The sequence below is a fragment of the Notamacropus eugenii genome, chromosome 2 (assembly GCF_028372415.1).
Source record: "Notamacropus eugenii isolate mMacEug1 chromosome 2, mMacEug1.pri_v2, whole genome shotgun sequence".
NCBI lineage: Eukaryota > Metazoa > Chordata > Mammalia > Diprotodontia > Macropodidae > Notamacropus > Notamacropus eugenii.
Window position 1 is genome coordinate 150,920,400 of NC_092873.1, and position 26,634 is coordinate 150,947,033.

At 38.4% G+C, this 26,634-nt stretch overlaps 1 protein-coding gene across 4 annotated transcripts in view; it reads right to left on the reverse strand.

Moving 5' to 3' along the window:
• Window positions 1-2,177: 2,177 nt before the first annotated feature.
• HMGN3 (high mobility group nucleosomal binding domain 3) overlaps window positions 2,178-26,634 on the reverse strand; it is a 76,169-nt gene continuing 51,712 nt past the window's right edge. The window contains exons 3-7 of one of the 4 annotated variants that reach the window (XM_072642659.1): window positions 10,009-10,038; window positions 5,263-5,310; window positions 3,250-3,363; window positions 3,030-3,129; window positions 2,178-2,684 (exon numbers count right to left, since the gene is read on the reverse strand). In XM_072642659.1, coding sequence (XP_072498760.1) covers window positions 2,671-2,684; window positions 3,030-3,129; window positions 3,250-3,363; window positions 5,263-5,310; window positions 10,009-10,038 — 306 coding nt within the window. In that variant the 3' untranslated portion in view covers window positions 2,178-2,670. Of the gene's footprint in view, window positions 2,685-2,858; window positions 3,130-3,249; window positions 3,364-5,262; window positions 5,311-10,008; window positions 10,039-26,634 lie in introns of those variants that run through there. The other 3 variants (XM_072642660.1, XM_072642661.1, XM_072642658.1) reach the window with 3 other exon arrangements.

Below are 26,634 nucleotides of genomic sequence, written 5' to 3' on the forward strand. Positions count from 1 at the left end.
GCTTTAAAGTTTGCAATGTGCTTTTCAAAAGTTATCTCACTAAGCCTCAAAACAACCTGAGAAGTAGGTGCTACCATTATCCCTATTTTTCAGTTGAGGAAACTGAGGCAAATAGAGGCTAAGTGACTTGCCCAGAATCATACATCTAATTAAAGTCTGAGGCCAAATCTGAACTCAGACCTAGTCTTCAAGTCCAGTATTTTATGCACTATACAATCTAGCCGTTTTTAAAAGAGAGAAATCTGTGGGTTTTTAAGCAAGTTCTTTGTGAGGAATGAACATGGTAAAAATGGTAGGGGAGACCTGGGTTCAAGTTCAATCTTAGGCAATACTTAACTGTGTTACCTCTCAGGATCTATTTTTCTCATATGTAAACTGAAAATAATAGAATCTACAAAGTTGTGAGATAATATTAGCGTTAATATTAGCCTCAAAGCTCTGTTCATGTGAGTTTGTGAGTGTAGATAAAAATATTTGTGATATTACACATAGCACTTTTGACTGTTGCATGCTTGGTAAACTGAGCAAAACAGTAATTACCAATGATCATAATTAACACCATCCATCTTAGGAACTTTTCTTTGGGATGAAAGGAGTCTTTTTAACATACATGTCTAATGGGATGACCCATAGGAGACCAGAGTATTTTATTGGTACATTCATGATGTAAGAAGAAAGTAAGGAAGGGCCTTCTGCATGTTGGGAGGACCTCCTATAGAAGGACCTGTATAAGAGCTACACAGGATGGGAAGCTATGGATATGTTGGAATCTATCCCTATTGAAAGGAATCAATGAATTGATGACATCCAATTAGTATCTGAGCAATGGGGGTTGGAGGTTTGGGAGGTGGGGGCTATTGGAGAGGGGTATGTGTATATTTAAAGCACTTCAAATTCTTATTGTAGACCTCACTGTGACATGGAGGTAGACTCTAAGTTCTTCACAGCTTTATCAGTAAGGCACAATGATGGGTTCCACCGCAGCAAGGCTTTAGCTAAGACCCAGTGAGAGACTGTGCGTCATCTATTGCCCAAAGGCCAGTCTACTAGTTAAGTTTGGGACCATTCATCCTTATATGTTCGGATATCAGGCAATAAATCTTTCCGGCCACAGTAACTTACCAAGAGTGTCTACAATGTCTTAGAGGGGCAATGAATTGTACTGTGGATGAAACTGGATCCCTTAAATATTTCATTATCTGATAGCTAGAAGACAGTGGTGGGCTTGGGCCAGAGGAAAATGTTTAGATTCTGAGCTACCACCTATTCCCACCAAAAAACAACAAACAAATAAAAAAATCCTATTTTTGAAGGAACCCTTTATCCTTTGAGATCAATGAAATAAACAGTACTCTATGAAACACCATCTCTTCTCATTGACCTGGAGTTACGGGATCTGGGTTGCTAATTATGTGACCTTGGGTAAGTCACTTAACTGCTACTAGGCTCAATTTCTTCATCTAAAAAAAGTGAACATGATATGTGTAGCATGTACCTCATATTTATTGTTAATGTGAGTTATTATTATGAATAATTATTATGACTAGTCACAAAAAGATGTCTGAAATCGAGAATGAATTTTTTTTCTTAGCTTAGTTTGATATAATTTGACAAAAAAACTAAAATAATTTTGTCCTCTACTATTATTTTATATAGCAAGGCAAAAAAGCACGTTTGGCTTTGGTCCTTGCTACCTTAAAAACAAAACAATCTCTCTTTTCTTTATTTTTATAGACTCCAGCAATGAAGCTCCATGGTGCTGGTTACACTCACAGTCTCTAGATTCTATGGCCATAGTGCAGACTGTGGTAGATTTTCCAGGGGGGAGGGCCTTCATGGATGATCACTTGCTTATCTAGCCTAATAGTTACCCTAATTTGCTCCAGGTCACAATATAAATAATTTCTTTCAGAAGTGTTTTGCTGATTTGTATCTAGGCTGACCATTGCCTTTTCTAGTGCATGCATTTTAATTGTTATTCTTTTGCATTTATACCTGGAAGTGATTTTCAGCACAAAAGATGTAATTTTTAGAAACCCAATAAATTAATAAATGAAACTATTTTACTTGTTAGAGGCAATGTCAGTGCAGAGATCACAAAAATTCCTAGAACATCTAATATCTTCTGCAACAATTAAAATAGAAACAAGACACTCTCTAAATTTAGAGACAGCACATTTGCAGGCAAGAAAACCTTTTATTTTAAACCATTAAAAGAACCAAAAATAGTCAGCAGGTGGCCACAAGTATCCATGTTTCATTAAAATCACATAAAACCTAAGTACAAAAGCACCACTGATTATTGCTCTAGAAAAACTGCATGAAAAATTCAAATATGCACAGTAAAAACACCACCGTCTGCACAGGACTAATTTTCAAAGCAAGTGCGTGGAATGCTGATCCAATTTTACACACGGCTTCCAATATTCAACTGATGTTCATATTACTTTGGGGGTCAGGGGCAGTGATGGGGGGCTTCCAAAAAGCATTGTTATGAGAAGGGAAAATATTCATCGATATACATTTTTTAATATGCTGCCTATCATAGTCCTAGAAAATTAGCATTTACAAAATACTTGATAAAAATATCTTTTAAAAGTTGTCCCGAGAGGTACATAAAATCCACCCCCAATTTTCGTGATAATTCATTCTCCCTTGTCACCTACAGATTCAGTTTTCCGTGCCTGTGGAAAGGAAAGGAAAAACAAAAAACAAAAAGAGAAGAAAGCCGTTACTAACCAGTCTCAGACCCCAGACAGACAGCCACCCCACTGACACAACGTTGGCTTTTTTATTAAAGCATCCCTCCTTAAGCAGCTCCACTGCAAAGCCTATGTCCATTGTAGGTGCTCCACAGACAAGACAGGCATACATACCCGCAAACACACTTCTTTTTGTTTATCGGTCTCTGCTTTTCAGAAAGCCACAGAAGCCTTCCTTACCTGCAAGCTTCCACTGTTCATAATGAAAAGCAGCACACTACTACCTGATTCTAGCCACTGCACACAGGCAGACATTCTCTACCGTACCCTTAACTTTCACTGTTTCAATCTGCCCCTTTACTGACAGTGTGCTGGGTGGGGCACCTCGGGATGTTGAAACACTAACAGTTGAGCGATAGATGCGAATCTGCAATAACATCATGGGCAATAAAGAGAAACATTATGAACATGCTATCAATGGCTCGGATTCCTGAATCAATTTGAAAATGCACTGAGTCAATCAGCGGGAGGCATTGACAGAAAGTACCTCTTCGGCTTTAGTTTCACCATTTTCAGACGGTGTAGTACCTTCCTTTCCAGATTCCTGCTTCTCATCCTTCTTCCCTTTAGCGCCTTTGTTAGCCTTTGTTCCAGGTTCCTTCTAACAGAGAGGATTAGAACACAGAAAGATATGGAGTCATTAGAAGTGATAGGAAATTCACTAGCAATTAGTCTCCTCAAAAACCCTTGAAGAGCATAGATTTGAAGGCTTTCACGAGGTGGTTGTCATGACTGCTGCTTATTAATATCCAATGAAAGCCTTTCACTAGATGAAAATAAACAGCCTTGTAACCCTGGGCTCCACAGGTAAAATGCACTAAAAGGAGCTATGATTTTCCCTCCCAGAGTGAGAACTCTCTCCTCTGGCACACACACTAATCCATACATGACTTGGTTTGTTCCTCATATCTAGACTGCCCTCATCTTAGCCTCTTAGGATCCCTTCTTCCCTTCAAAGTTTAGACCCCTTCCAGAAGTCTTTTCTGACTCCCCAACTTGTTAGTGCTTCCTCACCTTGAAATTACTTTCCCTATCCTTCTTTTAACTCATAAGTAAAAAAAAAACAACTTTTTTTCCCCTTCCTGTACACCCAAAAAGATGTAAATTCTTTGGAGGTAGGAAATGGTTTGTTTTTGCTTTAATATTTGCAGTAACTAGCACAATGTCTAATACTAGTAGATGCTTAGGAAATTTAGTTAATACCTCCTAGGGAGTTGCCTGAGGCCCAAGAGATCTACCCAAGGTCACATAACTACTGTCAGAGATAAGACTTGAGCATAGGTCTTCCTAACTCCAGGGCTAGCATTCTAGCCATTTCACTGCTTAGAAAATCCACTGGAGCTTGGCTTATCAGAAATACTTTCCTTTTTTTCTGAAAGGCCAATGATTCCCCTCATTTACTTGCTTTCCTTGGTGGACAGCATATCCCCCACTGATGCTAGGAGTTAAATGCTACTTAGCAAGAAGAACATCCAATGTCTGACAAAGGGGTCAAGGCAAAGAACTGTGCCAACTGCTTCGCTGTAGGCCTAGAGATTTGATAGAAAACAAAATTTGGAAGGGTGGCTTGGGGAGCAATTAGAGGGAAGGGTCACCACAGTTGGTACAGCCATTAATTTCAATTAAACAGTGCACAGGGTGAAATGTGAGGCAGGCAGCAAGGGACTGAATTTAAGAACTCAGGTGAAAAGATGCTATTTTTAAGATCAAGCACCAGGAATGAATTTTTGCTGCTTCAAAAATTCACCTGGAACTCTAGGACAGAGAGAACTCACAAGATCACAAGGGTTCAGAGCAGGAAGGGACCTCAGAGATCATCTCGTACCAACCCCCTCATTTTTCAGAGAACTCAGGCTCAGGAATTGGTCCAAGGTCATACAGGCAATAAATAGCTGAGCGAGGATTCAGATGGGAAGTGTTTTGACTCTAAACACTCGTGCTTTCCCCACTATACCATGCTTGGGAAAAATCAAACAACCACACAGCAAAGTGCCAAACTTTGCGCCAACAATGAAAGCTAGGATCGGCATAGAACAAAAAGGCCTTTTGGGGCTCACACACCTGGAGAGGCCTATATCCTATCAGTTACATGCAAGACAACGTGACCCTTGGGTCATCCAACTTCTTGCCAACAGCATCCTCAGAGACCATTCAGCTTCTCTAGGTTGGAAAAGAAGCATATTTAAACTAGGTCTTCTGCCAGAATGGCTCTCAGAGCACCTGCCTTGGCAAAGCTGGATGCCCAAGAGCATAGTGAGCCCTCCTGTTTCGACTTTACTTAAGAGAAAAATGCCCTCTTTGTAGACTACAAACTACACATATTAATTTTTTGAGGGTGTCCCTAATCAGCAATGACAGTGTTGTAGCTAGTTCATTTAGCAATCACTCAGCCTGACCTTTCCCAGGAAGTAGAGTTAGAGAGAGGATTATAATTTATGCATTTATTTAAAAATACCTCCCCCCACCACCACCCAAGAGGATAGAAAAAAGCACCTCTTACCTTAGTGGTTTTTCTTGGTTTTGGTTCAGGTTTTGGTGGCGCAGGTTTCTGCAAAGACATTTTTAATCATGCAAATACTTAAAAAAAAAAATCAAACACTGAATTCCTTTGCCCCTGTAACGTACAAAAGAATGCAGAAAAGTAGATGACATATTCTTGGACCCCCTAAGGTTTATAATGTGGTAGCTCTTCATCTTAGTACTCTAAACACCTGTTTCATATGGAACAGGTCTCCTCTAACCACAGTGGCCCTAACCAGGGTCAGCAGAAACCTGATTCATCTTTAAAGTGTTGTGTCCTATTCTGAGCAGGAGGCATATTAGAAAGCCCTTGAGAACCATTGTTATTTTGGACTCCAATTAAATGCATTTTAAGTGAGATGTAAAAGTTAACCTTAGCACCATGCAGAATAGTTCTTTGGATACATGTCTAATCTTGCTGTCTTAGGGTTTTTCTATATTTCTTTTTATCATAGCACATTAGTGAATGTGATGTCACAGATACTTAAAATGATGTGAAATGCCCAATTCAAGGCTTGTCGTCTCCTGAGTGGTCAAGTTAGACTTATCCATGACCCTTGAAATCATAATGAAATCTTAAGCAAAGCCAAACCAGTAGGAAAGAAGGTAGTTTATGAAATATTTCAAAATTATTTCTAAATAACATCATACATGAAGCAGATCTACATTCATCCCAATTTAGGTGGCCCGAAATATCAGGTCAAGTTGGGTAGAAACTCACATTCATCCAACATCTATCTGTACCACAGGCAGACAGGCCCTACCTGATGATGGTACAACTCTAGGATATTGTACCAACATGAGAGGCAGCAGTGTATATAGCAAATAGACAGCCAGGTAGCATCATGATAGAGCACTGGACTTGGAAGCAGGAAGACCTGAACTCAAATTCTGTCTCAGACACTGCTGTGTCACCCTGGGCAAATCACTTAAGCTCTGTCTGCCTCAGTTTCCTCATCTGTAAAGTAGAAATAATAAGAAGTTCTACTTCCTAGGGTTGCTGTGAGAATCAAAAGAGATAACATGTAAAGCACTTAGAAAACCTTAAAATGTTATATAAATATTATTATTAATTATTATTATTATTATTATCAACAACAACTAGCCTTGAAGCCCAGGACACCTAGGAGCGCAAGTCTGGCTTCTGACAGATGCTGGCTATATGACCCTAAACAAGTCACTTACCTTGTCAGCGTCCCAGACAAATGTGCATTGTACAATACCAACTGTACTACCATCATCTCTTATTAATTAATTTCTTACCCCCAAATTAAGAGAGTGAAAAAAAAAGCTCACTGAAGGGAAGTGATAACACAAGCTTGCTTTGATGATTTTTTTCTCTTCTAGTCCTTTACAGGTCTCTATAAATAAACACCTGCTAGTTCTGCTGCCCCGCCTTCTTGCAAGGAGGCACTGCTATGAGCAGCCCAGCTTCCCCAGATGCCTTTTTAGCTTAGAGACAAAATAGGCATACTGAGGTCATTAAGGATGAGAGTTTCAACCCCTGATTCTCTGCAGTAAATGAAAGTACAAAAGGTTGGCCATGAAAAAATGTGGTAAAAAGTCAATCCTGCCACTATACCCCAGAACTGGCCTCAGGCAGAAGTAGGAAGGGCCAAACCCCAAGTAGGGACTGGGCAGGGTAGCTGAAAGGGTCCTGGTCTCTAATACCGCTCTGCCTCACTAGCTGTGTAATCTCAAGCAGGTTATCTATGGAACTCAGAGCCCCTCTGGGTCCATCAGCTTCTTCATCTACATAATAAAAACATATAATATATACAAGTAGATAATGTAATATTGGCATATCATATCATGCTACATATAAAAGTATCTAAGCCCCTCTCTGAACATTTCCAGGTACATGGATTTCAGGTACCCATCTGGCTTCACTGTCCAAAGTATACAATGAAACCATAAGACAGTCCAAGTTTAGAGGAGCTCAGATTTCTAGCTTTTCTACCAGACAAAGAATGGATCTTGAAGAGCCAGTAATGCGTTCCTCAAAGACTCCAAACGTCAAGCCCGTGGAGACAGAATGAGTATAGCAGAGTGCAGAACAAGGAGCCAGAAAAAAGACTGGTCTCAAGGCCTTTCCAGTTCCTTTTCAGTTCTAAATCTGTGGCCCCACGTGCCTGTCCCCAAAGGCAGAACAGTAAGTAAGACTAGGAAGGGGCTTCCAAGTCCAGAAGTTCTGTACTTTAGTCTATGAACTCCAGACACATTTAACCCCTCTGCTCTACTATTTTCTGTAAATGACATCATGCCTAGACTTAGTTTTCAAAGGTCAATTCAATGGGAACGAACAAGGGTGACCTGTCTCCATATGTGATCCTGGTGACCCCAGAGATGAAATTCTGCCCAGGTATGGCATGGATTGTTATAAATCAGGGAAAGGAAGGATCATGTGCCTTTGCACTCATGTAAGTGCAAGTGTGCGCATGTGCTGCTGATTCCTTGTCACCTGAAAGTCTCATTATTTATTTACTTAAATTAAGACATAGAAATCTACAGACAAAACTAGCTAATGGAGTCACCGAATAGAATAGCTTCCTGTGTTATCTGTTATTAAAATCTGAAGATAATACAAACTTCACTTTTTCAGCCTTCACTAAAGATATGAGGAAAAGGAGAAAATTATGCACTGGGCCTCCACCTTCATTCACCAGGAGGTCAGGAATAATGCAATGCAATGCTATGACCGTTAAAGAAAACCTGACATTCTCCTGCCTCCTTCTCCTTATTCCACACTTCAGTCTCATCCCTTTTCCCTAGCATTCATTTTACTTTCTCCAATGGTTCTGCAAAAACTCATTTTCTTCCATCTTTTTTTGGAGGGAGGGGGAGGGTGCAGGTCTGTGATTTTTTTTTCTATTGGGAGAATTTCTGATGTGGAAACTGCTCCCTCCACTGCAGACAAGCAACTTCTAGTCTGCCTATGTTCAAAAGAGGTTAAGATTACACAACTAGCATGTATCAGAGGCAGGACTCAAACCCAATACTTTCTAACCTCTAAGGCTAGTCCTCTGTGCACTATGCCCAGTTGCATCTCACTCCTTTTCAGAGTGGCTGTCTAATCTGAGACACACAGAGGATTCTCTAATTCACACCCTAACTGCATTTTCAATTTGGTCCTAATGCCACTTTGTAACTTGGTGACCACCTCCTACTGCAGACCCTGCTGGGGCTAGAAATGAAATAGGTATGTGCCTCTCGGTGTAGAACTCCTAGAGGGTCAAAATCTGCATAAATTCCAGAAGTGGGGAATCTTTCGTTTATCCCCTGCTATTCACAGTCCCTCCTGCCTGCCCATGCTCTATACTATTTCAAGGGTCCTCCCAGACCAGGAGTGGGGAACCTGTAGCCTTGGGTACGGCCATTTGACTGAGTCCAAGTTTGGTAAAACAAATCCTTTTATTAAGGGAATTTGTTCTGTGAAGTTAGGATTCAGTCAAAGGGCTTATACTTGAGGGCCTCGAGGCCACAGGTTTCCCACCCCTGTCCCAGACTATACCCAGCATAGTATAAAAGAGCTGTAAGGAACCTCAGAAATCATCTGGTCCAAGGATTCTTAACCTTTTTGTGTTAGAGACCTCTTTACCAGTCTGCTGAAGCATATAGACTTGCTGCTAAACGCATAAAATACTTAAAGATTACATAGGAAACCAATCATATTGAACTACAGTTATCAAAATATATATTTTTTTAAAGTTCACAAGGCCCCAACTTAAGAGTCCCTGACCTTCTATACAGATGCAGAAAACCGATGGGCTGCCCAGAGGGGCTCTGAAGTCCACAGAGTCCAAATAACCGGTCCAAGGTCACACAGTTAGTTAGGCAGAGCAATTCTAGAATCCAGGCCCTTCCCACTACTCTATCTACCCTTCCCAAGCTCCATTTTAGATTTGGCTCCTCCAACCTCTGTCTGAGGTCAATTCTGGGGTCAAGTGGTAGGAAGGACATTGAAACTGCAGGGAAAGTAGGAGAGAATGAGCTAGCAGGAACAGACTGCTGGTCACAATGAGAACAGCAGTGTTCTCTCCCCGTGGGCTTCCCTCTCTAGTTAAGTCTAGCCTTTCTCTCCAATCTGGTACACATTGGGATGTGTTTCTAGGTGAGGTAGTGGGAGCCCTCCTTGTTACCAAGCCTCATGGCCACTGGCCATTCAAGCTGGGTGAGGCACTCCAGACCCCTCCTAGAATTCCTCCCAACACTGAAGATTACCAATCTTTCCACATTTTAATCAGGGTGAGATAGAGAGCCAGACTTCCTGCCAATGCTATCACATCATTAGCCAGGACCCAGACACCAAGAGAGTATCTAATACAGTTCTTTGGCATTGGTGATTTAATTATCTTGTATAACTCTATGCTGTCACATTTCATTGGTGCCTCAGATACAGTGAAGCTGTTTTAGATTGTTCCATTAAATTGTGAGCTCCTTGAGCGCAGGGACTGCTTTGGCCTTTTTTGTATCCTCAGCACTTAGCTCAGTGCCTGGCACATAGTAGGTGCTTAATAAATGTTTATTGATTGATTGGTTGATTGATTGGCGGCACCGGTGAAACATGACTGAATAGTTGTGACACCAGTTATTTTAAAACAGAGAAAAGGCAGCAAGGGAAACATCACCTTACCATTCCTTTCAACAGCAACGTCACTGACTTGCTCTGGAATGGGGGACCATGTGCCCACAGGGACTACCCCAAGGGGCTTTATAAAATACTTACAGCTGACAATCTTGCAGACCGTCTTGTGGGCTAGAAAGAAAACAGAAATATTTGAGTTGTATTATGTAAAATCAAAACAACCAAAACAAAAAAAAAATTCCACTAATTCTTACTTTCAGATGTCTTTTTTTGTGATTAGTCATAATAATAAAAAACCTACCTTTGTGGAGTGCTCTATGATGTTATAACATCAACTCTGTGAGGTAAATAGGGCAAGAATTATGATCCCCACTTTGTTGATGAGGAAATTAAAGCTCAAAGCAGGTAAAAGAGTTGGTCAAGGTCACACAGCTAGTGAAAAAGGTCCCCTGACTCCGGAACTTATCACACAATGTCAATAAATAAATCAGTAATTCAGTAAACATTTATTAAATACCTACTATGTACTAGGCATCATACCAAGCACTGGAGTTACAAATAAGGAAAAGAAAGAAAGACAACAGCATGACTCAAGGACCTTACAGTCCAATGGGGGGAAAAAGACAAGGTACAAAAGGAAGCTGGAGGGGGAAGGTCCAGTGTAGGGGAGAGGTCTGGGGACAACTCAGGGGCATTATTTTTCACGGAATCTAAACCAAGAAGAGCTACTGATATAAAAGAGTCTCTTTTTAGAATTTTAAAAGCTTCAAGATCTTCATATATCAGAGATAATTCAAAAGCAAGTATGAAAAATGGCATACAGTATATTACTGGAAGAAACAGGTTCAGTTCTCTCAATTTAGGGTAAAGTTAGGGAAAGAAAAAGAAAAAAAGAGAAATTTAATGTTTTGCCACAAACTATGGTTGGTATTTCTGGGAGAACAGCGTAAGACAACTGAGGTACTTTTAAAAAAATTAGCTGTCATCTTCCTCCCCTCTCTGCAGAGGTGGGGGACAATTGGTGTGGAATATTGTATATACTGCCACATAGGACTGATGTATTGATTTGTTTGGCTAAATGATTTTTTTTCCTTTTCTTTTAAAAATCTTTGTTACAAGGGACAGGCTCACTGTGTGGGAGGAAATATATTTAGAAATGTTAGAAGGAACTAACTTCAGCTAATACATGAACAAACTTGTTTCATTTAGAAACAAATGCAAATATTTGTAGAGGACCAGATGAAGCTGCAATTCCCCTTTTTGCTACTATGCTATTACAGAAGAGAACTGATAAGGAAGCCAAGCAAATTTTTTTTTTAAAGTTGCAGTTTTTCTTTAAGAAGTTAACCAGTTGCAGGTTGAACTGACATATTAGGTGAGGAGGAAAAGGGAGACTTCATGAAGGAGGTAGCTATAGAGCTGAACCTTAAAAGGCAGCTAGGTATTTTAGCTATTGTAAGACGCCAAAGGAATGAATTCCAAAAATGGGGGACACCTGACACAAATAGGTATTCAATTCAATTCAATTCAAACATCTTCAGAGACTCTCTTTTGGCCCTAAGATAAAATATAAACTCCTTAGCCTCTTACTTAAAGCGTTCCACAATCTGGCTGCCACTCAAATTTCCAGAAATTTCATATTACCTCCTTTCATGCAGAGCCATGCATAGTGTGAGAATTCTTGCCTGAGGCATACTCAGTTGGGTGGGTGGGGGGTGAGGGTAGCAGAAGTACAGACAATAGTTATGTTTTGGTATAGTTCCACAAGGAGATGATACAGTTCAGCCTTTAAAGAGCCTGTATTACTGTGAAGAATGGGGGAAGTGAGGCCCCAGAGAGGGAGAACCATGGTAATACAACTCCAAAGGGAATGGTTGGCAAAGAAATGTGAGGGTAAGGTGCACGGATGGGGGTTGACACAAAGAGAAATGTACCTGCTCCATGCCTTTGTGTCAGCTGGCCCCCATTTCGAGAATTCATTCCTTTCTTTGGCCTCTTACAATAGCTAAAATACCTAGCTTTCATTTAAGTTTCAGCTCTATCTATAGCTACCTCCTTCGTGAAGTCTTCTCTTTTCTCCCCTCCTAAAACTACCCACAGTACTCCCTCACCCCATTCTCAGAGTACAAGACCTCATCTTGTACTTCATGAAGAAAATAAGAAGCCATTTGATGTGAGTTCTTTCTTCTCCACATCTCAGAATTCCATGACATTATCCTTCTCTTCTGCTCGCTTAAGTCTTCAGTCTCTCCCTATCTACAGACTCCTTCCCTCAGTCTACAAGCATACCCACATCTCTACCATTCTCAAAAACCCTCACTACATCCTACTATTCTCTCAAGTTTTTGTCCTTTATTTATCATTTCCGTCGCAGCTAAATTTAGAAAAAACTGTCTACACTGGTAGCCAGCTCCCTCCACCTGCCTCCTTTTCTTTACTTCTTGACCTTTTGCAATCTTGACCAAAACATAAACCACCCTTTCCAAAGTCACCAGTGATTTTCTAATGGGCAAGTCTGATGGATTTTCTCAATTTTCATCCTTCTTAAATATTTCTGTAGCATGTGACATTCCTGACCACCTCCCCTCCCAGCTATTCCCTCTTCCCAGGGTTTTTGTGTCATGGTTCTCTTGGTTCTTTCTCTAGGTGACCTCATTGGCTCTCTCTAATTTATTCTAGACACAGCTGCCAGTGACTTTCCTAGTGCCCACACCTAACCATATCACTTCTCTACTCAGTAAATTCTAATGGCTCCTTATTTACCTCTAATATCAATTATAAGCTCCTGTTTGGCATCTAAAGCCTTTGACAATATGGCCCCAAGCTGCCTTTCAGGTTTTATTACACTTCATTCCCCTCAAAACACATTCTTTGTTCCAGCCAAACTGGTCTTCTTACTTTTCCTTATACCTGAAATACTATCATGCCTCGCAGCTTTGCACTGGCTATGTCCCGCAGGCGTGGAATGCATCACCTCTCCATCCTTGTCTCTTAGAATCTCTAGTTTCCTTCAAGGCTTAGCTCAAGCACCACCTTCTACATTACTATACCTTTACTGATCACCTCAAGTCGTCAAGCAGATATTTTGTATACACCTACAGATAAACATGAAGATATTAAGGTTTCGCTTCTTGTAAAATCCTAGTATCTAGCATGGTGCCTGGCACGTAGTAGGTGCTTCATTAATACCTACAGAGACTGATTGATTTTTCCAACTGTTAGAACTCTCTCCATCTTGAAATTACTTCATACAGTATTTACTTTCTGTGTACAGATTGTGTTATTCCTATAAATTATAAGATTCTTACGACTGTTTCATTTTTTTGTTTCTCTATCCCTAATGACTTATCTTATAACATGCTTAATACATGTCTGCTGAACTGATTTAAAATGTCTTCAATCTCAAAGTTTTAAATGTGGTAAAAATAATGAATATCATTTAATCACACTCTTCTACTATGAAATTTCTCCTCGTTTGGACGGGGAAGTTAGAATGAGAGACAACAAAGCAAAGCAGATGGAGAGTAAGCCTCATAGTAAGGAAGACCTGGATTCAAGTTTCATCCATGACACTGGTTGTGTGACCCTGAGCAAAGAACTTAAGGTTTCAGCCATCTAAGACTGTAAGTTAGAGGACAGTGGCATATCTGCTTTGGGGGGCCTGTGCTCACCAGGACCATTCAAGGTGCATGAAATCACAAGTCCAGCCTAAAATTCATACTCTACTCATTTTGATTTTGTGCTCATTTAGACAGGGAGGTTTATCTTCATACATCAAGTTCTTTCTTTATGGATAGTACAAATTAATATAATAAATAGGCTGGCAGAGAGAATATGTAAGCCACTAAGCATCTTCAAAAACACACAGGTAAACAATAGACATGTTATATACAAATCAGCCATGTAATTCTACAAACAGAATTACAAAAACACCCTTTGTAAAATAAAAGAAGATAAATCATTGGAGAGACAGTCATTATTCATAGCTGGGCCATAAGGATATAAAAAAAATGGTGATACTATGTAAATTAACCTACGGATTTAGTGCTATATCAATCAAACTGTCAAGAAGGTACTGTATAGAATTAGATAAAATAATGCTAAAATTCATTTGGAGGAACTAAAGATCAAGAATCCCAAGAAAAATAACAAGAAGAAAGAGGTGTAGTATTACAAAATTTCAAACTACATTATAAAACATTATCAAAATGATTTGTTATTGGTTTTAACCAAAATTTTAAAAAAGATTAATATTACATAAAAGAACCAGAAACTACAGAACATAATAGTTTAATATTTGATAAAGTGAAGAACAGAAATCATAAAGGGAAAGGAAACAAGCATTTCTTATTGCTTATTTATTAAGGCACTTAATTTATTAAGTCCCTATTATGTGTCAGCACTTTAAAATATCTCATTTGATCTTCATCAATATCCTGGGAGGTAATGGGCTATTATTTATTCTCATTTTACAGTTGAAGAAACTGACAAAGACAGAAGTGAAGTATCTTGCCTAGATCACACAGGTACTAAGTGTCCAGGAACAAATTTGAATTCAGGTCTCCCTGACTCCAGGTCCAGCTCTCCAACCACTGCACCACACAGCTGCCTAAGGAAGAATTCCCTATAGTCAAAAACTGCTGAGGAAAACCTGATGGGAAAGATAAAACTTAGACTAGCACTTTAAATGACAGAGCAGAAACTGTCTTTTACCTTTCTTCATATCTCTAGACTTAGTACAGATCCTAGAGTGTTTAATACAACTAAGAAAAAAGAAAGATATTGGCCATGTCTTAACAACACACACAACATTCCATACCTATAGTCAGTCAATAGTTACTCAATAAATAAATTTTTAAGTGCTTACTATGTTCTAGGCACTGGGCTAAATGCTGTGGATACAAAGAAGGAAAATAAGAGAATTCTGGGTCACCATTAAAATACTACAAAGGAGGATGCCACCCAAAGACAAAAGTCTTCCTATAGAATCCAGTTTTAGGTAGGAAAGTAGACACATCAACTAGGAAAGGGGCTTTATGTAGCCATACTAAAAAATATAACAAGAGTAAAATTAAACACACCTTCTAGTGGGGCAGTTAACATAAATATCTGGGTATTTACAAAATATATAAAGAGGATACGAAAGTAACCTGAAAAAGGAAGGCATAGGCAACTGGGGAGGGGCTGGGGAGACCAAGGAAAGACTTACTGCAGAAAGTGAAATTTAAGTAGCATGCTACAGGAAGCAAAGAACCTAAGAGGCGGAGGTGAGGAAGCAGTGCACTCCTGCCATGGGAAACAGCCAGAACAAAGGCATAGAGATGCAGGACTGAGTACAGTACTCAAGAAACTGCAAGTCGGTTAACATAGATGATCTATAGAGTGTGTGGAGGGGAATAAGGTGTAAGAAGATGGGCAAGGTAGGAAAGGGTCAGATTATAAAGAATTTTAAATGCCAGAGGTTCTATACTTGCTAAGAGGAGGAAGGAATGTTTCACCAACAGTGGGATTCCCATAATGAGTTACAGTTCATTCAATCAATTGGTAAGCATTTAAGTGCCTACTATGAACACTGTATCCACTGGGCTAAGCCTTGAGGATACAAAGTAAAAATTAAAAGTTTCAGCCCTTATTGTTGTTCATCCTTCATTCTTTTTTTATTTTATTTGTTTTCAATATTCTACAATCACTTCCATATATCTTAGATTTTCCCCCCTCTCCCCTTTCTTCCCTCTTTCCTCCCCCTCCTTCCCCTGAGACAGCACACAATTTTATATAGGTTCTACACTTACATTCCTATTAAATACATTTTCACCTGAGTCATGATAAATAGAAGAATTGAATGGGAGAAATCATAAAACAAACCAAAACATAATACAAAAGAAAATGATCTGCTTCATTCTGCGATCGAATTCCATAGTTCTTTCCCTGGATGTGGAAGGCATTTTGCCTTAAGAGATCATTGGGAATTTTTTAAGTCCTTGCATTGCAATGAAGTACTAAGTCTACCAGAAAAATTCTTGGCATGCTGTGGTTGTTGCTATGTGCAAAGTTCTCCTGGTTCTGCTCCTTTCACTCAGCATCAGTTCATATCAGTCTTTCCTGGACTCTCTGAAGTCTTCCTATTCATCATTTCTTATAGCACAATAGTATTCCATTACATTCATATACCACAACTTGTTCAGCCATTCCTCAATTGATGGGTATCCCTTTGATTTCCAGTTTTTGGCTACCACAAAGAGTGCTGCTATAAATATTTCTGTACATGTGGGACCCTTTCCCGTTTTTAAGATCTCTTGAGGATACAGTCCTAGAAGTGGTATTGCTGGGTATGCACATTTTTTGTAGCCCTTTGGGCATAGTTCCAAATTGCTCTCCAGAATGGTTGGATCAGCTCATAGCTCCACCAACAATGAATTAGTGTTCCAACTCTCCCACATCTTCTCCAACATTTATCATCTTCCTGTTTTGTCATGTTAGCCAATCTGATAGGTGTGATGTGGTACCCCAAAGTTGCTTGGATTTGCATCTCTCTAATCAATAGTGATTTACAGCATTTATATGACTATAGATAGCTTTAATTTCTTCCTCTAAAAATTGCCTGTTCATATCCTTTGACCACTTTTCAATTGGGGATTCATCCTTCATTCTTGAAGAGGACCGATGACATCATGAGTATAATGTCTTGACTTATGAGTGAGTTGGATATGAGAGAAGCAGAGCTGCTCAAAGTCCTCAGTCTCTACAGAGTCACCAGAGACCAGTGGCAAGAAAAAGTTCAAGAAGACTGGTGATGACCAAGGAGGCAAGTGACCTTGGCCTTTATAAATTAAGGTTCTTCCCAGGTCTCAGTTTGTCTAAGGCCATGCCCTTTGATGACTAAGGGTTAGGTAAGAACTGAGACAAAAGGTGGCCCAATTTACCATCTCCAAAATATCAGCCTGGGTGGGGAGGACCCTCAGAGTTTCTGGTCAGAATAGAAAACAACTGTTATTTACCCTCATTGAAAGCTACCAATAATGTGCCATAGAGATTTGGGATGGACTTATTACTGACATTCAATGAAAACCAGAGTGATTTGTGTTTAAAAGCCTAGTCAAGTAGCTCCATTTAAACACAATAGGGTTTTTTTTTTGAAGCATGCTTTTCAGAGCTATATTTCAAGAAGTCAAAAACGAAAATTGCACAGGACAAAAGTAAACTGTCTCAGCTTTTTTGAGGAAAAGAAGGAGGAGGACAAGGAGGAGGATGAAAAATAAACTGTCTCAGCTTTTGGAGAAGGAGAAGGAGGATGAGGATGAAGAGGAGACAATGACAACGTGTGCATGAATAGAAACATAAAAGATGCATATAGAATAGATTCTGTAAGGCAACCTTAGAGAGGAAGGCACTATGACCTGGGGGATGAGTACAGGGAGGACTGGGAATGTCATCTTGTTGAAGGTGGAAGAGTTTGAGCAGAATCTTGAAGGAAGCTAGTTTGGGAAGGGTGGGCATCATTTGAAGGTATCATTTAAGAATTATGTAGAATGATGTGTTTTATGTAAATCTCAGAGGAAACTAAGGATTCCAAGACATGGAAGTGAAGAGAAAAATGTCTTCTACGCATGGGAGACAGTCAGTGGAAAGATACAGGGAGGGAAGATGAAATGTTATGTGTGAGAAACAGCAAATAAGCTAATATAGCTGGATCAGAGAATGTCCAGAAAAGAGAGATATATAAGATTGGAAAGGGAGGATGGAGCTAGGTTGTGAAGAAACTCCAAATGTCAAAAGGAATTTTTATTTGATAAATAAAAGGTAGTTGGTGTATTTTATTGAATACATGGGGAGAGTGGCAGGGGCAGAACTCTGCTTTAGGAAATGGGGGGCAGCTGTGTGGAGTATAGATTGGACAAGGGAGATACTTCAAGTGGGGAGACTAATGAGAAGGTCGTTGCAACAGTCCAGAGAAAGGTGTTTAGGGCCTGAACTAGGGAGAAGACTGTGAGTGGAGAAAGTGGGACAAAAAAGAGATGTTGTATAGACAGAAATGACAAGACTGGGTATATGATAGATATGTGGAGTGAGGGAGTGATTTTTTTTTTGACACTAAGGTAGCAAATCTGGTGACTGAATGGATGGTGGTAACCCAGAGAATAATAGAAAAGTTGAGAAGAGGAAGACTTTGGGGAAAAGATGAGTTCTGGTTTGGACATGCTGAGTTCGAGTTACTTATGGGGCATCCAGTTTGAATGGGAGAAACTTGATGTCCAGAGACTAGACAGAAGGTATAGTGCCAGGCCTAGAGGCCTGAGAGCTACCCGAGTCTTCCCTTACCTCTATCGGAGGTCTTCGGTTGGCCGAACCGGATGCTTGTATGAGAGAAAGGACGTTCCAGAGTCGAACAAGGGTTGAGCTTTATTTCAGGGTCTAGTTACAAGTGCAAGGGAATTCTTCCTTAGGAGGGAGCGAAGAATCTCCCAAGGAGGCAAAGATCTTACAATAAGAGATTGGAAGTAGAAGTATAAGTGGGGAGAGAGGGGGAGGGGAGAGAGGAGAGAGGAAAAGCGGAGCCTTGTTGTCCTCACACGTGGCCCCTCCGCCAAAGAGAACTTTCAGGCTTTCCTGATCCTACTTAAGCTCTCCAGCCGCATAGTTTGCATCTAAATACCATGCCTGTTAGGTAACTAGGTGTGCCCAGATCCGGGACAATCTCGAGGGCGGGGAGAGCTCTCTCCCATCACGTTTCTCACGGGAAGAGGTGGAAATACACAAGATAGCTCGGTTCACCTCGATTCCCAGTCGTTTCCTGGGGGGTCTCGTGAGAACTCTAAGATTTAGAAGTTCCCACCTTTACCTGCCCGAGACTGTCCACATGGAATTGAGCTTCCATCCCCAGCAGTATAGTATAAGGGATAAATGAGGAAGGCCTGAATGATAGTGGTGTCTGTGTGAATGAAGAGAAGTTAATATATAGAAGGGACGTTACAGAGACTGAACCAAGTTTTGGCAATGGAGAAGTAAGAGAGAGTTGTCAGCAATGACATTGTTTACAAACCTGGGTAACTGGAAGGATAATAATGCTCCCAATACTAATACAAAGAAGGGTGAGTTTGGGGAGAGAAATGATGAATTTTGTTTTGGAGTTACTGAATTTGCTATGTCTACAGAGCATTTAGTTTCAAACATCCAATAAGTAGCTGGTAACATGAGTCTGGAACTCAGGTGAGAAGCTATTTATGTCATGTTTTCAGTGCTACCCTATTTTAATTCTTCAGACTGTAGTGCCTGGTGTCTCAGCCAAAAATCACAGCAGAAGATTCTGATTTGAATAAAATAGGTCTTTTTTTTTCAAGGAGAAGTTTGGGGTCATTAAAAGAACTTTGGAATTTCTCAAAAGCAATCCAGTCTATTCTTATGTTCAACTTTAACTCACTGTCTTGTCTATTTCCAAAGACTGCTTGTGTATACACATATACCCATTCATATGAAGTTACAAAGATGCAAACCCATTGGTATGCAAGTGCTCCATAGGCTGGCAAAGGTCATGACATAGTCAGAACAATGTGTATCCTCAACCCATTTGTTTTTTCTTCCGAGGTGGACATTAGGCCAAATTTTTTTGAGAAGTTATGGTTCTCATCCAGGAGGTTTTGAAATTTTATTCATGAGAAAAAGAAATCTGTAGGATTTCATCATCTACAGAGATTCCCTCTTTGACTTGGATTCTAGGCTAGATCTTTTATATAATGGTGTCGTCTCTCAGTTTTATCATATGACTAATATTAGTGATCAGAGAGTTGTCAGACAAGGTTGTTGTGTTTGTCCTTCGTTCTCGAAGAGGATCATGACATCAAGATGATGACATGACTTGCAACTGACTTTGATTTGAGCGAGGGAGGGCTGTGCAAGGTCACTAGCCTCACTTTCTTCTCCAGTCATCTGGGTCCAGTGGCCTGATATTCATCAGGATGACTGGAGATGGCCCAGGAGGCAATGGGAGACCTTGGCCATTTTAGGCTAAGCTCTGATCACATCCTCACTTTGAGTGAGATATACCCATTCAATGAATAGGCCTCTTTAAGTTGTTACTCAAGGGATGGCCCCTTTAAAAAAATAAAAATCAAACCCTCAGGGTTCCTGGATAAAATAGAAACAGTTATTATTTAGTATTTATATTCACTCTGTGCTAGGTAATCCCTCTTAGATCTTTCAAGAAATCTCATGTAATTTTGATGTATTCATAGGAGACACATAGTAGGGGAAGAGTCCTTTAGAAAACATTTTGCTCTATTAACTGATGTTTTTATTTATAGTCAACAAATAATAAGCCCAGCAGGATCTTTTCTACACATGCTTTTTAGTAAATAATGCCACAGTAAAGACATCTTTGATGCTTACTACATGAATGATCATGGTCAAATAATTTAATCTCACTGGGCTTTAGTTTCCTTATCTCTAAAATAAGGGAGCTGGCCTAGATGGCTTTTGAGTTGTCTTTCTCCAACTATAATCCTATGGGGTCTACAGTGGAATATTAGTTGAGAAAAGCTTCCTCTTCATTCTGCCCTTCATGCAGGTGTAAAGTATTCTCTAAAATGTTTATGTAGATGATAAAATAGGCATATAGATAGATAGTAGAACAGTGCAAGGTGGATATGGAGCCAAGAATCTCTTGGTTCAAGTTCTAGTCCTGCCCTTTCCTATCTGTATGACCTTGGAAATGTCGTGTGACCTCTTTGTATATTAGTTTCTTCATCTATAAAATGAGGGAGTTGGATTAGATGACTGGTTTCTAAGGACCCTACTAGTTCTAAATCTATTATCTTAACATACCTTTGGGATCACCTTTGCGAGGAAGGGACATAGGGAGTATAATAAATACCCAGAAAATCAATGTCTCTATGGCTCACTATTTTGTTAACTCCAGCCTAGTTCTTTTCTGCCTTTTGTTTATTTGTTTTTCTCCTATTCTCTCCTTAAATGGCCTTGAGGTGACTTTGCTTAGTTGAGTCTCACACTAAGTAAGCTTTTTTAAAGTTGGTTTTTCCCTCCATGGTTTGTTTTATGAAGTAACACTAAACATACTCTTGTACCACCCTTCTCTGTAAGATCTGACAAAGGAGTTTATATTCTCCATTCGTATTGTCCTTGTGAGGATCAAATGAAATCATATTTGTAAAGTGCTTAGCTCAGTGCCTGGCACCTAGTAGGTGTTTAATCAATACTTCATTTCCTTCTTTTCATATTTTTTCTGCTTGCCAAATCAGTCAAGTGTTTGCTGTCTAAGCCACTTTTTAAGCTCTCTGGTCCCATTGTTATGGCAACTGAATTCTATCAGTTAAACTCAGGTATGAAATTATTATAGTTGGTGTTGTTCTTTCCTTACATTTTTCTCATACTCTAGCAGCATTGATAGTTTAAAATTATTTTTATTACAAGCCACATGCTTTTTCTCATATCTATTCTTCTAGTTTTTTATTCATTTTTATCTTTGTTTTAGAAATCAGAAAGCTGAGTCAGGAGTAATGCGCACATCTGTAAGGGGGTCATTTACTGTCTTTTGAAATTGAGAAAGATATGCTGAACATCTACTTCTACAGAATAAGGAGGTAAATGCTGATGATAGAAACTTTTTTTTTTTCCAAAGGCATCTATCCTTCAAGGAGCTTACAATCTAGTGAGGAAAGGGTGGTGGTGATTGAGGAGGAGGAAGTGCTGACTATTCACAGAATTGAAAGGAATGTTCAAGTTAAACTGAACAGCATGAGTTAACTTCACCAGCAAGTAGATAAATCAGGAAAGATTCCAGATGATGAATTTATGAAGCTCTTTGACAGTCATAGACTGAACTAAGAATAGAAATAAGCTGAAATTATTGTGTTATCATGGACAACGGCTTCATGGAGACTATACTGAATGAATTCAAAAAGTTATAGAGACATGACTAACGGCCATAGGTCCCATATGAGATGAAAAGTTTCCATCTTTATGCAAAATAGAAATGCAATTAAGCAAGCCTAATAACAGCAAGCTTTTATAATCTTAGGTACAAATGTGGATTTTGGAGCATTTTAAGGCCTTGGAGCTAGCAAAAGAGCTCATCATTTCTACCATCATTCTTAACCCTTTCCTTAAACCTGCCATCTTAGTCCTTTAAAAATAGTTTTATCGATGCCTTTCATTTTTCAACCACATTCATTTTCCCCTAACAAGCTATTCCCTCCCCCAATCAACTCTTTCTTATACCAACAATTCCAACAAATTTCAACCAAAAACAGGTGATATTTTATTTATTTTATTTTTTAATTATTATTTTACTTTAAACTTCAATGGTCAATAAATTGATATATATACAACATTTCACGTCTATAGTTTTCACATTTCTACTGAGAAGGAAGGTGTGTTTCCTTATCATTCCTCCATTATATTTCAACTGGCATTATCAGTTACATTATTGGAAAGATTGTGCATATTACTCTCTTGGTTCTGCTTTCTTCTCTCTGTACCAATGCATACAAGTGTTCCCATGTTTCTTTGAATTCCCGATACTCTTAAAAGTTAGTGCTTCTCCTTGCAAACCAGTTACTTTGGATTTATTAATCTGTACATGTGTTGTTCCTCTCAGAAGAATTCCACAAGGGTAAAAAATGATTTCATTTTTGTCTTTGTAAGACAGTATCTGACATAGAAGGTATTTAGCAATAAATATCTGTTGAATTTAATTGAACTGTTCATATTCAGTGTTTCTTATGTTACTTATCTGATCTTACCTAGGTTGAAGATCCATTAAGTGAAAACACATTAATAAACTGTGAAACCTGTTGTCCTTGTCACCTCTCTAAGTAACACAATGAACAAGCTGTATTGAAAGATTATGTAAGAGACACCTGCATGGGCTCTAGAGGAGAAATATTCACACTGAAGCATTTTTTCTGTGGAGCCTTATTTCTCCTACTGATCCAATGAGCTTACTAGCTTTTGACAATTCAAGGATATCAAAAGAATTTCAAAATATAAAAAAGTCTGGGACATGAAAATAAGAAAGCATTTTAGCCTGACTGTATGCCAATATGTTATCTAAAAAGCTAACCTTTCAACTACTAAAAAAAATCTTATTTGCCCCTAATCAAAATTCATCACCTTTTTGAGATCTACCCTTCTTCTTCGGAAAAGAATGTCTAATCACCTTTCTTCTCATAATCATCATATGGGAACTTCCTTTAATATGCAAACACTGGAGACTGTAATAAGCCTTTGGTTATATGTGTGTATATATATGTGTATAGACAGATGGATAAATACCTTATTGAAAATCTGTCACCTGAAAAGCTCTAGACTTTGAAAGCTAAGTCAACTTTAGGGAGTTGCACGATTCAGTGGAATCAGGATTTGGAATATGAGGACCTGGGTTCTGACTCTCTACTTCCTGTATGTGTAACCTTGGATAAGTCATCTCACTTCTTTGGGACTCAGTTACCTGATCTGTAAAAAAGGTAGGGGTTCAATCTGATCATTTGTAAAGTTCCTTTCAGGTCTAAATCTATGACCCTATAAATAACTGGATTATCTAACATATGAAATATAATAACTAGGTATGATTTTTCCTTTTCTTAACATTAGATTTTTTTAAAAAGATAAAAGTATACATTTATTTTGAATATTCATTTTTTTTAAAACTGAGTTTGGAATTCTCTTGCCCATTCCAGTCCCTCCCCCACATAATCAGAAAGCAATATGATATCAATTACACAAGTGAAATCATATAGAACATATTCCATATTAGCCATGTTGTAAAAAAAAAAAAAAAGCAATAAAAAGAAATAAAGTTTGAAAATTATACTTCAATCCGCACTCAGAGCTTATCAGTTCTCTCTAGAAGTGGATAGCATTCTTCATCATGAATCCTTTGGGAATTGTCTTGGATTACTGAATTGATCAAAGTAGCTAAATCTTTCACAGTCGATCATCCTTAACATACTGCTTTAATTGCATATAATGTTCTCCAGGTTCTGCTCACTTTACTTTGCATCAGTTCATGTAAGTCCAAGATTTTTCTGAAATCATCCTGGTTATCATTTCTTATTGCACAATAGTATTACAGCAAATCATATACCACAACTTGTTCAGAGATTCTCCATTTGATAGGTATTCCCTCAATTTCCAATTCTTTGCCACCCCAAAAAGACCTGATATATATATATATATATATATATATATATATATATATATATATATATATATATATATATATATATATATATATATATACACACACACACACACACACACATATATATACATATATATATATATGTATATATACATATTTGTATAAAATAGGTCCTTTTCTGGAAAGACTTATGTGAACTGATGCTGAGAGAAGTGAGCAGAACCAGGAGAACATTATACACAGTAACAGCAACACTATGTGATTGCCAACTCTGACAAATTTAGCTCTTCTCAGCAACACAATGACCTAAGACAATTCCAAAAGACTCAAGACGGCATATGCTATCCACATCCAGATAAAGAACTATGGAGTTTGAATGCAGATCATAGCATACTATTTTCTCTTTTTTCTTTCTCATCTTTTTTCCCTTTTGTTCTGAGTCTTCTTTCACAACATGACTAATGTGGAAATATGTCTAGTATGATTATACATGTATAGCCCATATCAGACTTCATGACATCTGGGAGGGGGGAGGGAAGTGACAGAGAAAAAATTTGGAACTCAAAATCTTATAAAAGTGAATGTTGAAAACTAAAAAAAGGAAAACCTAAAAATTTAAAATATCCCCCCACAACAAATAGGTCCTTTTGCCTTTTTTTTTTGACCTAGTAGTGTCGCTGAGTCAAAGGGTATGCACAGTTTTATAGACCTTTGGGCATAGTTCCAAATTGCTCTCCAGAATGGCTGGATTAGTTCACAATTCTACCAACAGTGTACATCAGTATTCCAATTTTTCCACATCCCCTCCATCATTTATCATTTCCTTTTCTGTCACATTAGCTGATCTGACAGGTGTAAGATGGTATCTTAAGAGTTGTTTCATTTGAATTTCTTTAAGCAATAGTGATTTAGAGAATTGTTCCATGTGACTATTGCTAGTTTTGATTTCTTCTTCTGAAAACTGCCTGTTTATATCCTTTGACCATTCATCAACTGGGGAATGACTCTTATTTGGTTTATTTGGCGATATATTTGAGAAATGAGGCCTATATCACAGAAACTTGTTGCAAACATTTTTTTCCCCAGTTTCCTGCTTTTCTTCTAATTCTGGCTGCATTAGTTTTGTTTGTGCAAAACCTTTTTAACTGAATGTAATCAAAATTATCTATTTTACTTCCTGTAATCCTCACCATCTCTTGTTTGGTTATAAACTCTTATTCAATAATCTGACAGGTACATTTTTCTATGTTCCACTCATTTACTTACGATATCACCCTTTATGTCTAAATCATGCAACCATTTTGACCTTATCTTGATATATAGTGGGAGAGGTTGGTTTATACCTGGTTCCTGCCAAATTGCTTTCCAATATTCTAAGCAAATTTTTGTCAAATGTTGAGTTCTTACCCCAAAAGCTTGATCTTTGGGTTTATCAAACACTATAGATTACTATGATTATTTACTACTGTATATTATGTACCTAACCTATTCCACTCGTCCACCACTCTGTTTTTTAGCCAGTACCAGACTGCTTAATGATTGCCACTTTGTAATATAGTTGAAATCTGGAACTGCTAGGCGATCTTCCTTAACATTTTTTTTTCACTGATTCCTTTGATATTCTTGACCTTTTGCTCTTCCAGATAAATTCTGTTACTATTTTTTCTAGCTCTATAAATTAATTTTTTGGTAGTTTGACTGGTATGGAACTGAATAGGTAAATTAATTTAGGTAGAATTTCTCCATATTATTAATCAAATATTTCTAATATTCTGAAAAGGTGGGGTTGGAAGAAGGTATTATCAATTATGGTTTTTGTCTGTCACCAACAATTTCTTAAATCAAGAAAGCCCTGAGGATAGGTTAAAATACTAGAAAGACCAAGTGCATCAATTGGTGGAAAATTTAATTGAGCCTTTGAGATATTCTTAAATTTTGTTTCTAGACAGTTAGTAGGAAGCCACTCTTACTTATGACTTTTATAACCACACAGCAAGGTGGTAGATACAAAGACCACTCTCAGTAACTACTTGTTGAGTACTTGATTATGTTAGGATGGAATCTATTGGAAGTTACCCTCAAAGTTACCTGAAATGGTGCCTGACATATGGACTCATACTTTCAGTGTGTTAGCCATAAAAGGAAGATATAAGTTATATCTCATGTGATAAATATTCTAGGGTATTCATAATCTTTCACAGTATTATAATTTGACTATTACAGGTGCCAGTTAAAATACACCAAATGTTCAATGGAATGTGGACATTTTAAAATTTCATAAATGTTTCCATTTTTATAGCATTTGTTGTAACTGGGTTTGGTTTGTATGAATTGTAAGGAACTTATCCATAGATTGGGAGATGAGCTAGATCACCTCTAACTTCCAGTTTTGGGGATGAGCTGATTTTCTATTTGCTTCTAAGTAAAATTTGAAATTTATGTTGTTCTTATCAGAACAGTAGATAAACCTTTACAGCTGAATATTTGGAGCTGGGAGCTAAGGACTAAGGATTGGGGGACACTGTCCTCTCTTCCCAAATCGAAGTTTCTTTTAACTAGTACAAAAATGTAAGGAGAAGAAGCAGGGTTTCTATTGTTTGAGTTTCAAAATT